Raw genomic sequence first — 12,679 nt, forward strand, 5'->3', positions numbered from 1 at the left:
TAAGCATATCTGTGAGGGGGTTTATTGATTGCCCATTGTGGGCAGTGCTCTTTCTAGGCAAGCCAGCCCAGGCTGTGTAGAAAAGTAGCTGAGCCATGACCCTAGAGCGTGTCAGGGAGGAGTCTTCCCCCACAGTTCCTTCCCCAGTTCCCTCCCTGACTTCCTTCAGTGATGGATGAATTCCCAGTGACCCTAACCCTGGAGGTTTAAGTCAAACAAACCTTTTCCTCCCCTAAGGTATTTTTGGTCACTGATTTTTCTTTTCAATCACAGCAACAGGAAAGCAGCTAGACCAGGTATGTCCCTTGAAGTTCCTGTGACATTTGACGACCACAATGGACCAAAAGGCTAGTCTCATTGAGAGATCTTTTCCCACTCCATCCTTCTGTAACACGGGTAGGCGGCTGTCTGTAGACTTTTCCTATTTCCCCCTACTTTCCAGGGCAGGAAACAAGTCTTGGCTGACGTCAGTATTCCCAGCAAACTGGTGAAGACCAATACCAGGATGGCCCTCAGGTCAAACTCGAACAGACTACTGGGCTTTTATTAGGAGAGGGGCTGGAGGTTGTTCCAGGGAAGGAGTGGGTATTCTAGGAAAACACCTTTTGGTCAAATGTGACAGGCGTTGGTTTTCTCTCCTATGGAAGCAGGGTCAGTAGTAAAGTCTTTACTTTCAGAAATATGATTTACGTTATATAAAAAGTTGCTCAGACCCCAATGATTAGTTCCATAAACAGAAATCTAAAGAAGATGATCCCAGAGGCGTTAAGAAGGCTATGTGCCTTTCGGGGCAATGAGAGCTGGATCAACCTTATTAACAAGCAGTAGGTGAAGAATATATAAAAAAAAAGAATGGGCGTTTCTGGCAGATGCTTACTGAATCCATGTAACTAACGGGCCGGCCAATTGGTCCGTGATTGTCACCCTAATGGTAGATCCCAGGGCAACTCGGGGATATAATTGACAGCTGTTGGGGGGGGGGTTTGAAATACTCCGGGGAACTGCAGTTCTAGCCATAAATCCTAGTCTTTGGCAACCTGTTTTGTATTTATGCACCCGCCTAAGTGGTTCCCAACTCGGGTTCAGGCCCGCTAGGCGGGGCGCCGCAGCCAGGTAGGCTGCACCCTCTCTTTCTCACCAGACAGGACACCACCATCCTCACCGCCGGGAACAATGAGGTTCCGGTTTCTTTAAGGGAGATACCACCGCGCCGGTGGGGCAGGGGACAGCATCCACCCAGATGATCGCACCCAGCCCCTCGTCGCTGCCTGGGCCACTCCGCCGCCCGCAAACACGGCTCGGTGACTCGGATCGAAGGTGTAGCCAGCCTTCCAGCACCGGCCGCGCCTCCCCACGGGCCCGCCGCCCAGCCCCACCACCGGCGAGAAAGATGCGCCGGGCATCCGGCCCCAGTGAACCGCGTGCCCGCCGCTCGGTAGGTCTGAAGAGAGCGGGCAGGGTAGCCCGCAATGGGCACGTGCACTGTCCGCTCGAGCCAGTGGCCGCAGCTTCCCTGTGCTCCCGGGACGCGTCCCCGCTGCGGCTGAGGGCGACCGTCCCCTGCCGTCACCCCTGCGGGCCAGGGCAGCAGTGGTCTGCCCTGCAGCGCGCACACCGCTGGCGACGCTCGACTGTGTGCAGCGCCAGAGCCGCGGCGAAGTGCAAAGGCCGGAGCACGCAGGGAGAGGCGCTCGCCCAGCAGGCGGCGCTCGGCTGCGCACGCGCACTACGGAAAGCCGGAGGGGGCGGGGCCCGGCGTGAGGGGGTGTGTCCGCGCACCACGGGGGCGCGCGCCGGCTTCTGACTGGAGGCCGCGGCAGCTGAGGCGCGAGCTGCCCGATAATGGCGGCCTGCAGAGCTCATGAGAGGGAGAAGCGGCGGCGGCTGCCCTGAGGTAAACCTGGCCCTTCGTCGCGGCACGGATGCCCTGCAGTCAGAACCGACCTCCCTGCATGTGTCTCTGTCCCCAGCAGGCCTGTCACAGACCTCTCAGCGGAGTCATCCCCGGGAAGGCCCGGTGCTGCCCCGGCCACCGGCGGGGACTGCGGCCTCCGTTCCCGCCCGGGCCACTCCCGGGTACCGGCCCCTAGTCCGCAGCCGCGAGGAGTTGAAGCGACCGCGGGGCCTGCTGAAGGGCCACGGGAGGGTCCCTCGGGGTTTCCAGGGACGGCCCCCTGGAGTGATCTTGCTGCTTGGGCAGTGAGCGCGGCCTGAGCCTCGGGTCCGCAGCACCTCTGGCCTGACCTGTCCCTTCCCCGGCACCAGCAGGTGCATGTCCGAGCCTGCGGTGCCCAGCACCGGAGGGAGAATGGCAGGCAGGAGGGTCCAGGACACGCCATCGTAAGGCACCTGGGCTCTCGAAGGATTCTTCAGCAGGGCGTCTTTCCAGCCAGGACCCCGAGGATGTGCTAGACACCGTCCTTTCTTATTCGGGAAGGTGTCCTTCTCTCAGGGGGACCACGGCAAGTGGGAGAGGAGAGGGGACTGCTGCAGAGGAAAGAGTCGCTTGGAAGCTCAGAGTAACTGGGAATCCCCACAGAGCAGGACCGAAGGTCCGCCTGTGACAGGAAACCTGACATTAAGAGAATCCAGTAAGAACTTGAAAGGGTAGGCGTCCAATTAAAGGAAGTAACGCCCAAGGCAAACATCAGAAACAGTCATTTTCTTTGAAAGCTGGCCTAGGAACGTAAAGTAGTTGTTCCGGGAGTCTCAGGTTCCTGGGTCAGTCACTCTGCTTCCTGGTTGTGCAGTGTAAATACAAATCTTACTCTTCCTGCCGGCGATGACAGTGGGCGGGCGAGCACGCTGCCGACTGTGCTCCAGCTTGCCTTTAAATGATTTGTCGTCCCCAGCTCTGAAAAAAAAGAACCAAAAAAAAAAAAAAATGATTTGTCAAGTTAGAGCTCCAGAGAACTTTGTCAGAGAGTTCCCTTTGATGTATACGATGCTCCCCCTTTGGCAAGAAAAGACCTAGCATTAAATAGCTTTGTTAGACAACAATAAAAAGGTAGTTCTATTCTCATCGACTTGCTTCATTTTGAGGAAACAGTTGTGCAAAAAAAAAAAAAAAAAAAAAAAAAAAACTTTATCTGTGCTCATTTTGTAAGCAATAAATAACCAACATACTGGTGCAGGTCCATAACCCCAGTTCTTGGAAGGTGGAGGTAGGAGTTCAGGGTCATCCTCCACTATATATAGTAAGTTCAAAGCTAGCCTGGGCTACCTGAGACACTTTGCAAGCAAAGGATAAGTAAGTGACCTGGTCCACTTTTAGTTCATAAACAGAAGTCAGGTGTTTTATATTTCTAAGTGTGAGGGATTTTTGTGTTTCACTGTTTTTGTTTGTATACTTTTTAAGACAGGGTCTCTCTGTAGCCCTGGCTGTTCTGGAACTCCCTCTGTAGACCAGGCTGGCCTTGAATCCAGAGATCCACCTGCCTTTGCTTCCCACATGCTGAGATTAAGTGAGCCACCGCCACTTGTCAAAACTTCAAATTTCAGGTTTACTTTTAACAATGACTTCTTCAAGCAGTTAAGGATTAAATGAACTTAATATAAAGTGCCAGGTTGGCTACTTCACACATTTGTAATGCCACCATTCCAGAGACCAAGGTAGCCAGGGCTGTGGAGATGGCTCAGTGGGTAAAGTTATTTTCTGCCAAGCCTTGCAACATGAGTTCAGTTTTTGGAGAACATGGCAGAAGGAGAGATCTGACTCCCACATGTTGTCCTCTGACTTACACAAAGCTACACACCTACAACATGTATAATAAAGCCTTAAAAGAAGTGAAAGCCGTCTTGAGCTATATAATCACAAAAGCCTGTCTTTTTTTTAAAAAAAAAAAAACAACAAGGCATGGTGACACACCTTTAATCCCAGCACTGGGAAAGCAGAGGCAGGCTTTTTTCTGAGATGGAGGCCAGTCAGGGTTTCATAGTGAGATCTTGTTCAAAAAAGGAGTGAGTGGGTGGAGCCTGGACAGGGGGAGGGAGGGAAGGAGAGGGGAGAGAGAGAGAGAGAGAGAGAGAGAGAGAGAGAATGAGAATATTTTAGTTCAGTGGGTAAAACATTTGCTGAGTTAAATCTGGAGAACTGAGTTTGGATCCCTACAACCCATGTGAAGCCAGATGGGCCATGGTGAGGAAACTCCAAAGTTCACAGGCAACTACTCTGGCACGTGCTGTAGCAGTGACAGGAGAGCCAAGGTTATCTCCTAATAGGTGTGCCATGGCATGGTCATGCCGGCACTCACACACAAGTCAGGGATGATGGTACTGTAACCATGCCTTCTAAAGCCAGCATAATCTCTACAGCAAGCTCCAGGCCAGGGAAACTTAGCAAACTTTAAAAATTGTTATAAAGTACTTGAAATAGTTCATGATACATGGTAAATGCTATTACTTTTATTATGATTGATAGATTGGTCCAAAGCATGGCTGGATACCCTTCAAGTACCACAGACAGCGAAACAGATGGGTAAATCATACATAGGAATACAAGCCAATAGGTCCACCTAATTTCAACAGAGCACTTTGTTGATTTTTCCAGAATCCTCGACCTTGAAGATGGTGAGTAGCCAGCCAAAGTACGATCTAATACGGGAGGTAGGCCGAGGTAGTTACGGTGTTGTGTATGAAGCAGTCATCAGAAAGACCTCTGCGAGAGTAGCCGTGAAGAAAATTCGATGCCACGCACCCGAAAATGTTGAACTAGCCCTTCGAGAGTTCTGGGCACTAAGCAGTATCAAGAGCCAACACCCAAATGTGATTCACTTGGAAGAGTGCATCCTACAGAAAGATGGGATGGTGCAAAAGATGTCCCACGGCTCTAATTCTTCCCTTTATTTACAGGTATGTGTCAATGCATAGGAAGTGGACGTAATATTGGTCAGCGAGAGGAAACCAGAGTGTCAGATGAGCTTCTCCCTAAGATGCAGGTGTTCTGTGGTGTAGATGGAGGTTTGTGGAGGAGAGGGGTCTGCTTTAGACTTGTGCTGTGCACACCTCCAAGTAACGCAAGCCGCTGTTATGCCTGGTACTTAGCCAGTCTGCATACAGAACAAGATGGGAACTAGGGGAGGTTTGAGACTAGCATCTAAGGTCAGTTCCTGGAAACCAATTATTTTGAAAATAAACCCAGAAGACAAGGAAAAATTACCACAATCAGTAATAGCCACACCCTTGGTAGCTGGACTTTCTTTCCTAAGTCACAGGTCTAAATATAATAAGCCTTAGGTGAGTAAATGGCTATGTGCTGAGATCCTAGTGCTTGGAAGGGGGAGGCAGGGGCTCGGGAGTCCAAGTCCAAACTCACCTGTATATTGACTTTAAGACATTCCTAGACTCAGTCCTGAGCTCCAGGACAGTTGTCCTCTGACCCCCACACTTGCACTGTGACATGCACGCATGTAAGCATGTATATATGTATGTATGTATATATAAGATAAGTAAATGTAATTTAACAGTTAAAGCAAGATATAGTAACAACAAAAAGTATGCTTAGGTTGGTGAACAGGCTCAGAGGGTAAAGGAGTTGTTGCCAGGCCTGATGACCCAAGTTCAGTTCTCAGGTCCCACATGGTAGAAAGAGGCCTTGGACTCCTGAGAACCTGTTCTCATACCTCCATGAGTATTCCATACTACCCTTAGCACAAAACAAACAATTTTTAAAAATTTCAAAACTATAGTGTTTTTTCTCTAAAAGTATTTAAGTTGTCGTGATAAAAAATATTGGAAACTCCCCCCCCCCTTTTTTTTTTGCCAGTGCTAGAGATTGAGCCTGGGGTTTGGGGCGTACTACATAAAGAACAGTCCCTCCTAAACCCCTCGACTTTGCATTAAGGTTTTAAGGCACATCATCTCCTCCTATGGGAAAGTGAAGACACTAACTCATCTGACAGTGCTATGTCCAGAGATAGTAGCAACATAATAAGAATTGGGTTTTATTTAGTCCTTTAGGCTTTAAGATGTGAAGTACCAGACTAAAGTGACTTTTGTACTTATGTTGACTTTTTAGTGAATCGATTTTACCTTTTAAAGCCTTACTGATGTGTATTTGATTTATGGCACTGTCTGCTGTCAGAATGACTTGAAATAAATAATCCAGCTTTCCTGGTAGCTCTCTCTTCATCTGTGGTTCAGTTCTGCCTTCTGTGGCCTTGTCCAAGTCAGAGAGGTGCTGAAGCTAGATTTGGTCTATAGGAACTCAGAAAGAGGTGCCTGGGTTGAAATAAAATAGTCTTTCCTGTGGATTTAATAAGTAAACCTGGTTTTTCTTTCTTTCTTCATTTATTTTTGAGACAGGTTCTCACTGTGTAGACCTGGCTAACCTGTAACTTCCTGTGTAGGCTAGACTGGCCCTACACTTAAAGAGGTCCACCTACCTCTGCCTCTGCTTAAAAGCATACTCTACCACACACCCAGCTAATTGACCATGTATTTATCAATAGAATTGTATCAAAATAATGCGATAACATCAATAAACAAATCTGTAACATAGTCAGGGAGTCCCTATGCATGGCCTTACTATCTTTATAAATTTTCTTTTCTTTTTTTTTTTTTTATGTTTTTCCTTGGTCTCAGTTGGAATCATTAAACCAATTCCTAATAGCTAAAATCCTCATCCAAGAGAAAATGTAAAACAGGGCTCACTCTCATGCATAGGGTCTGTATGTTTCAGACAAATGACATAGACGCTGTAGGAACATATAATAGGGGATCTGATAGCTCTTGGAGCTGAAGAATTATGAACTGCTGAGTTCAAGGCCATCCTGGGCTACATATAGACTTTGGGTACAGAGTGAGAGCCTATCCAGGGACTTAGAAAAGAATTGTCAGCCATTTAAAACTGAGAGATTCTAACAAGCATTATCTAGGTCAGTGGGTGAACTGTCTGTTTCCCTTCTTGAAAGCCAGTGTTATGTGCACCACCATGCCTGCCTTCTCAACCACTGTTTGAGCACTGATACTCTGCATTATACAAAGCTATTTAGTAAGTTTATATTTTAAAGATAGAAAAACTGAAGTCAGAGATAACACACCTGTGTTTTAGCCTCTTTGCACGGCATACCATGCAGCAAGGAGACTCCTGCAGGCCGCCGCCATTGGGGGAAGCAGATAGAGGCTGCTCTTTGTGTTTACCAGAATAACCAGACCAAGTAGTAATAGTGATTCGGAATAGTAATGGTTGTAACGTAAACTTACCACTTGATCATTCAACAGCTCTGCTCTGGTTCTTCCCCTTTCGTTGTTCTCTTTAGACACCATATAAAAAATAAATGAAAAACCATATACCTCTAGATTTTAGTCTGTTCATGAAGCAATGAGCTAGGTGGTGAGAGAATTCAGCCATATTAACATATGTAGAAAATGTCGGCCAGTTGGGCACTTTCCAAAGTACAGCTACAAAGGTAGACTTCTGATGTACCGAAAAGGATTGTGATGCATGTATGAAAACACAGATGAAATAAAATATTCTTGAGGTTTTCAGTTAAAGCTGGAGACTGGGTCTTGACTCAGTGCAGAGCAGAGGAGAACAGGGCTTCCTAACTCTTCCACCTAGGCCCTCGCACCAGAAAAACATTTGTACAACCCTGGGTGTGTAAAATATCTACAAATCAAATGTGCTGATAATGAATCATAAATAATTTCATGTTAAAGCAATCCTTCGGTATAAACATAATTTTACCATTTAAAGTAGAAAGCTAACTACAGTAATGAAGTGAGTGTACCTGTTTATTTCTACATAGAGGTAACTCTTGGGCTGACAAGATGGCGCTGTGGGCAGAGGCACTCATGCAGACCTCCCTTAGGTCTCACAAGGCGGCAGGAGAGAACCTGCTTCCCAGAGTTCTCCTCTGACACATGTGCAATGAATGGTGCATGAGTGCACACACACACTATTAAACTCATTTTTTGAAAAGAACATTTGGATTGAATTTGTTACTTTAGGACATAGAGCATCTTTAGCGCTTTCGACAGTTGATGATTTGTATTTAACAAAAGTCAGTGTGAGAACAGTGCTTCATATGACTGTATTAGTACAGAGTGGTACATATGTTCAAGGCACATTCTGTCCTAACGGCTTTCACTGAGCTCGAGCCTCTGTAGTGCTGGGATTACAGGTGTGTGCCACTACGTCCGCCTTTAAACAGCAGTGTTTAACCTCTGTCTCTGTCTGTCTCTCCCTCCCTCTCTCCCTCCCCTCCCCTTCTCTCTTTCTCCCCCTGAAACAGTCTCACTATGTAACTCTAGCTGGCCTTAAATTAGAGATCGCTTGAGCTGGGTGTAATGACACATACACACACATATACACCTGTAATTCTATCACTGGAGATAGAGTTCAAGGCCAGCCATAAACTATACAATGAGTTTGAGGCCTTTGTGGATTTCTTGAGACCCTATCTCAAAAAAGAGAAGAAGAAGAAGAAGAAAGAAATGATGCCCAAATTAAGCATTATACCATAACACAATCCACTGATGAACTACTTTGGTATTTGCTTGCCGATGAATGACAGTAGGACAATATCAGAAGTCTTTGGTTCCCCCAATTAAGCCATCATGTTCCTAAGAACAGACAACTTTGTGTATGTACTAAAAATACAGTTTGGTTTTGACTTACTTTTTGGTAGCTAGACATTCATTAAACCTTTGACTATTGCCAATTTTTTTGTGACGTCTACATTCAGTTCAAGAAACTTTTGCCTGGCATGTACCAGACCCTGGGTTCAATTCCCAACATTTCAGAAACAAAAGAAAGCTGCAAGTTGACCTAACTTCTTTCTTTCTTTTTAGTATAATTTTAAAAGATTTATGGCTAGTGGTGGTGGCGCAAACCTTTAATCCCAGCACTTGGAAGGCAGAGGAAGGCAGAGCTCTGAGTTCAAGGCCAGCCTTTTCTATAGAGCAAGTTCCAGGATAGCCAGGGCTACACCTGTCTAAAACTCCGTCTCAACAAGACAAAACCATGAACAAATAAAGACTTACCTTACTAATTTTTAATTATGTTGGGGAGGGGAAGATGGGTATAAGTGTGTCAGTGCACTGCCTTGGAACCCAGACAGAAAACTGGAGCTACAGCTGCAGGCACTTGTGAGCCACTGGCGTGGTTACTGGGGACCTGAACTGCGGTCTCCTGTGAGAGCAGTGAGCTCAGAACTGCTGAGCTGTATCTCCCACCCCTTTAACCTTTGTGTGTTTTGTACCTACTCTTCTCCTCACCTTCACAGCTTGTCGAGACATCATTAAAAGGAGAGATCGCCTTTGACCCCAGGAGCGCCTACTATTTGTGGTTTGTGATGGATTTTTGTGACGGAGGAGATATGAATGAGTATCTGTTGTCCAGGAAACCCAATCGAAAGACTAACACCAGCTTCATGCTTCAGCTCAGCAGTGCTCTGGCCTTCTTGCACAAAAACCAGATAATCCACCGAGACCTGAAGCCTGATAACATCCTGATTTCTCAGAGCAGATTGGATACCAGTGACTTGGAACCCACACTGAAAGTGGCCGATTTTGGCCTAAGTAAAGTTTGCTCAGCATCTGGGCAGAACCCAGAAGAACCTGTCAGTGTAAACAAGTGTTTCCTTTCCACGGCATGTGGAACGGATTTCTACATGGCTCCAGAAGTATGGGAAGGACACTACACGGCAAAAGCGGACATTTTTGCTCTGGGAATTATCATCTGGGCCATGCTGGAGAGGATCACCTTCATAGACACAGAGACAAAGAAGGAGCTCTTGGGGAGTTATGTAAAGCAGGGGACCGAAATCGTGCCTGTCGGGGAGGCACTTCTGGAAAACCCCAAAATGGAACTTCTCATCCCTGTGAAGAAAAAGTCTATGAATGGGCGAATGAAACAACTGATAAAGGAAATGCTGGCCGCAAACCCTCAGGATCGCCCGGATGCTTTTGAACTAGAACTCAGATTAGTCCAAATTGCATTTAAAGACAGCAGCTGGGAAACGTGACCTGCTGTTTGCAGGCATCTAAGGTGGTGCTGCTTCAGAGTCAAGGGAAACACATTACATGGCCGAAAAGGAGACGGAAGTGAGGCTCCACTCTCTAAGGGTTTAGGTTTTATTGTGGGGTAGTTTTTTTCTCTCGTTTTTCTTAATCCATGCAGGCCATTTTATTGTATGTTTTGAATGTGTATTACCAATGTGGCTGTAAAAAGATTTTTTTTTAATGATCATTGGTAAAAGGTTGGCAGAAAAAATTCCCTTAAAAGCCAAGCAGAGAAGAAAGTCCCATTTTTCTAGAACTATCTTTAAGTATTTTAGACATTCCTTGTCAGTATTAGGCATTTCTGTGGAAGAGGAGGTTTGCATGCTGGTAATGCAGCCTTCGCGGTTTGTAAAGGAAACATATATGTATATATTTATGTATATGTCAGTGTGTGAGCGTGTGCATTTTGCATCCCACATGAAGGAAATGCCGCTTCTGTTTAAATTATTTGATACAGGTTTGCGTTTTTGAGATTTGCGGATGAAATTGGTGATAAAAACCACACAAACCACCACTCATCTTCCCTATCCCTCCTGCTACTGGAAACATGCTAAGGGTATTTTGTTGTTGTTGTTGTTGTTGTTGTTGCTGTTGTTGTTTTCACAGTGTGCATCTCTTAAAGGCATCATCTTGATCATCTTGGAGGGTCTAAATGGCTGGTTAAACAGAACTGAAGCTAAGCAGCTCTAAGCCGCTGGAGGACGTTTGAGCTCTCCAGGGCCCTGTAGCTCTTTGAGTTGAATTAGTCATTGAGTCTCACGGTAGAAGGTCGGCAAGGTTGCCTAAGGCTCACTCACACTTTTAGGTAACAGCGTTTGTTAAGTAGTTAAACCACTGCACTGGGACGAGCAGGAGTTTGAGCTGTGACTCAACCTGAGGATGGTTTTCTTCTGGTCTGGAAACGTGGCGTTACGCAGCTGTGATACCTTTTCTAAATCTCAGCGTGAAATTGACGAAACCAAGCGAGCTCACCCTCCAGTTGCTGGCCCTGGTGTGGCTTCCTGTTGGATCACTGGAGTCTCTGTCACTTTGACACTGACACTGTTTTGTCTCGTGTGATACTGGTAATCACTGTCATAAATACTGGTCGCTTTCTTCCAAAGCGAGATAATGCATACAGAGTTTGGCAAATGGATAAAATTCTATGCCATCAACTGCTTTTTGAGTAGAAAAGTTGTCCGTTTCATATGGTCACCTGGCATCTGTAAGTAAGCAAGAGACTCAACTCCTGAGGGGAAATTCTAACTGCATGGTTGCCTCCAGATTGTTCTTGCTAATTCAGGAACATTAAGGAAAGGATTCTTTCTTAAATCAGAACACCAGTCTTTAAGATGAATTGGATTCTACCATTGTATCTAGGGGAGGCTTTATAAGGCACTAGCTGCCCATCTCCAGTGCTGGGGTAGAACCTTGGGCCTTAGGCATGTGAGGGGAGGATCCACCACTGATCCTACAGGGATCTTTTTAAGCACCAAGATGCAAAAGACAAAATAATAGAAGTATATTGCCGTTATTGGCAGTTCTCACCGCCTCCTCAGTGCTGAACCTCCACACCCTCACAGTAGAGCTGGCTGTAGTTCAGTGGAGAGCGCTTGCCTGGCATGTACAAGGTTCTGGATTCAATCCCTGCCATCACAAAATCAATAAATCAACAAATGTGTTCAGAAGGTGATTAAAGATAAAACAAAAACAATGGAATATGTAAAAAAAAAAAAAAACCTGCTAGACTGAATTAATCTGGAAGTTTAAAAACGTGAACTGAAAGGCTTTAGTAAAAAATCTTATCATATGGAAAAAAGTCACATACACTTAATATCACTTGCAGACTTAACTAAAATAATTATTTCGGAAATAAGAGGTAGAAGTGTACTGGATCCTCATGGTAATTGACCCTCTGGGTCACCAAGTTGACACAGATCTGACCAGTGGATTGAGTTGAGAAAAAGTCTCATTACAATGGCTTAACATTGACTTGGCCCTCATCAGAGTGACACGTGATGCGTGCCAACAGTCCTCTGCTCTACAAATACCTGTGCACTTGAAGCCTCGGTGACCTGAGCACATAGCTCTTGATCCTGCCCCCTTGAAAATAACAAGTAACTTGGTTTGTCTTCTGTTTTCCTTGGTACTGGCATCGTACCCAGGGCCTTGCATGTGCCACCCAAAGGGGTTAGCACTGAGCTAAATGTCTAGCCACAGTTATAATTTATTTTGAAAGATCTGTGAAATAGAATTCTTTCCTTCATTAAAGGAAAGGGTGTGAGATGATGAGAAAATTTCTTCCAGAACATTCTTAAGTCCTTGTATTCTGAAATAGCTTATATCAGCAGAAGGACAGTAATTTGTCTTTGTTCTTTCAGTCAGGGGTATTTATTAAGTACCTACTGTGTGCTCAGCACTTAAATTTAGTTGATACGACAACTGTTTAGATTTGCAGTTCTAGGGGCTGGAGAGAGGACTCAGTCATTAAGAGGACCTGATGTTCAGTTCTCAGCACCCATGTTGAGTGGCTCACAGCCATCTAAGTCCAGCTCCCAGGGATCTGATACTTTCTTCTTGCTTCCATGTGCGCACGCGCACACACACACACACACACACACACACACACACACACACACACACACACACACTTTAAAGAATAAAGACAAACCATTTCTTAAAATGGCATTTAGCC

The 12,679-nt window shown here is 45.8% G+C and overlaps 1 protein-coding gene across 1 annotated transcript; it reads left to right on the forward strand.

Moving 5' to 3' along the window:
• The first annotated feature begins 1,634 nt into the window (after positions 1-1,634).
• On the forward strand, positions 1,635-12,484 carry Pdik1l (PDLIM1 interacting kinase 1 like). The gene is made up of 3 exons (XM_032896456.1): positions 1,635-1,894; positions 4,550-4,851; positions 9,228-12,484. The coding sequence occupies exons 2-3, from the start codon at positions 4,567-4,569 to the stop codon at positions 9,966-9,968; spliced, it is 1,026 nt and encodes a 341-aa protein (XP_032752347.1). The 5' UTR covers positions 1,635-1,894; positions 4,550-4,566; the 3' UTR covers positions 9,969-12,484.
• Positions 12,485-12,679: the final 195 nt, after the last annotated feature.

This window comes from Rattus rattus, chromosome 1, assembly GCF_011064425.1.
Source record: "Rattus rattus isolate New Zealand chromosome 1, Rrattus_CSIRO_v1, whole genome shotgun sequence".
In the NCBI taxonomy this organism is placed as follows: domain Eukaryota; kingdom Metazoa; phylum Chordata; class Mammalia; order Rodentia; family Muridae; genus Rattus; species Rattus rattus.

Bases quoted from the DNA above. Each gene is read 5' to 3' on its own strand.
- Pdik1l (XM_032896456.1), top strand. From the start codon at position 4,567: ATGGTGAGTAGCCAGCCAAAGTACGATCTAATACGGGAGGTAGGCCGA. The intron at 4,852-9,227 runs GTATGTGTCAAT...TCACCTTCACAG, and splicing joins ATTCTTCCCTTTATTTACAG to CTTGTCGAGACATCATTAAA.